Source organism: Poecilia reticulata, linkage group LG13 (genome assembly GCF_000633615.1).
Source record: "Poecilia reticulata strain Guanapo linkage group LG13, Guppy_female_1.0+MT, whole genome shotgun sequence".
NCBI lineage: Eukaryota > Metazoa > Chordata > Actinopteri > Cyprinodontiformes > Poeciliidae > Poecilia > Poecilia reticulata.
Window position 1 is genome coordinate 30,772,377 of NC_024343.1, and position 2,243 is coordinate 30,774,619.

Genomic DNA, 2,243 nt, shown 5'->3' on the forward strand with positions numbered 1-2,243 from the left:
GCGTGTGTCTTGGGGCCTTCTGGTGGCCCTGTGGGGCCCTCAGCGTGTGTCTAGGGGCCCCCAGTGAGTGTCTGGTGGCCCTGTGGGCCCCCAGCATGTGTCTTGGGCCCCCAGCGTGTGTCTTGGGACCTTCTGGTGGCCCTGTGGGGCCCCCAGTGAGTGTCTGGTGGCCCCCAGTGAGTGTCTGGTGGTCCTGTGGGCCCCCAGCGTGTGTCTTGGGCCCCCAGCGTGTGTCTTGGGGCCTTCTGGTGGCCCTGTGGGGCCCCCAGTGAGTGTCTGGTGGCCCTGTGGGGCCCCCAGCGTATGACTTGGGCCGGCCCCGTCCTGGTCTCCCAGTAACCTGCTTCCCTCCCAGCCAGTGCCGTTCTCCGCCCGGATCCCAGGAGGGATGCTCCCCAAGAGGACCGTCGTCATCCGGGGCTCCGTCCCCCACGGGGCCCAAAGGTTTGTTCTCGGCCGCCCGGCTGCTCGGATCCCCCCGATAACCGAGTCCTGACAGAACCTCGGTGTCCCAGGATGGGCTTCAACCTGGTGGTGAGCAGAACCCGGGACGTCGCCTTCCACATGAACCCCAGAGTGAAGGAGGGCGTCGTGGTGCGGAACGCCCGGACCGGAGGGCAGTGGGGCAGCGAGGAGCGGCAGCTCAGCGCGTCGCCCTTCGCCGAGGGGCAGTACTTCGACGTGAGCCTCACTTCCTGACCGGGTCCGGTTCCACATTCTGCTGCTGACGGGTTTTCTGTCTCCAGGTGTCGATCCGCTGCGGCAGCCAGAGGTTTGAGGTGTTTGTGAACGAGCAGCACCTGTTCGACTTCTTCCACCGGACGAACTTCAGCGAAATCGACAAACTGGAGATCGACGGAGACGTGCAGATCTCCTACGTCCAGCTCTGATGCTCACCGCCGCTTCCTGCCGTCTGCTGCCGATTAAAGCTCAGGAACACAATGTGCTTTTCAATTTATTCATTTCTTATGCAAAAACGTTGTAAAAAAAACATCAGCAGTGACAAAATCAAAGTAGTTATTGTACAAAAAATCCTTAGAAATGTAAAAACACCAGCAGAAAACATTCAACAAAATGCAAAATACTGGCTCTTCGAAGGCACTTGGGAAAAGGCTGATGAGGACGATGAAGAAAAAAATGCTCCAATTACACAGGAAACAGGAAGTGAATCAGCTTCAGCACCTTCTTTTCTAAAAGTCCCGCTGACTAAACGGTACCAGATGTATCACAAAAACAAACCAAAAGCTGGAACTGAAGTTTTTCTCCATCACATTCTGTAACTGTACCGGTTTTAAAAGTACCTCAGATGCTCACAAATCAGCAAAATCCAATCTGAAGACGAAGGACAGAGATAAACAAACTGTTTATATACATACATAAAAATATAAGTGCATACATGCTGCAGCGTTTTCCTCCTCAGTGCAACAGTTTCAGAAACCACAGAAGAAGAGCAGCCGGATGACGGGTTTCGCTCGTTTTCCAGGATTTGTTCTCATTCGAATTGTGATTTTTTTAATTATTTTTTTTTATATATTTGGGGAAATAATGTCTAAACTACTGGAAGTCATTAGTGCAAAAGTTGAACAAATACAAAAAATCTGAATAAAAACAAAAATCTGAATAACACTGAAAGTTTCCTCGTTTGATCTGTACCTGTTTGGAGGTTTCAGCAAAAACAACTGAAATGTTGAGAGTTTAATAAAAATAAAGAAAATATGTGGAAATTTAGCTCCATAGAAAAAAAACTAACATTTTGAGATTAGTTTTCAAGAAAATTCTGAGTTTGAAAATGTGCAAATTTTCTGAGTTTATAGTTTCTGACTTGAAAACTGGAAATTTCCAGATTTTTTCTAGAACAAAAATCAAATTGATATTTTCAGTTTTTTTCTAGCAATGTTGAGTTTTAAAACGCAGTAATCTCCAAGTTTCTCCTTACAAAATGTTTGACTTTTGAAAATTGGACGAAAATCTCCCAATTTTTTTTCTAGAGAATTTCAGAGCGTTTTCTAGCAAACTTTTGATATTTCAAATTCAGAAATGTCAAACGTTTTTTTCTAGAAAATGTCTGAAATTATTCTCAAATGTTTTCTAGCAAATTTTAAACTTTTCAAACTCAGTAATTTCCAGTTTTTTTCTAGACTTTTGAACATCAGAAACATATTTTTTCTAGCTACAGTGGCCCTAATGCATACATGTCCCCCATCTGGGTCGTCACTCCGGTGTTTAACTCCGGTGTTTAACTC

The 2,243-nt window shown here is 46.3% G+C and overlaps 1 protein-coding gene across 1 annotated transcript in view; it reads left to right on the forward strand.

The window, feature by feature from the left end:
- LOC103475197 (galectin-4-like) overlaps positions 1-1,746 on the forward strand; it is a 9,465-nt gene extending 7,719 nt beyond the window's left edge. Inside the window, exons 9-11 of the mRNA XM_017308130.1 lie at positions 356-444; positions 516-681; positions 747-1,746. Coding sequence (XP_017163619.1) covers positions 356-444; positions 516-681; positions 747-890 — 399 coding nt within the window. The 3' untranslated portion in view covers positions 891-1,746. The remainder of the gene's footprint in view (positions 1-355; positions 445-515; positions 682-746) is intronic.
- The last annotated feature ends 497 nt before the right edge of the window (positions 1,747-2,243 follow it).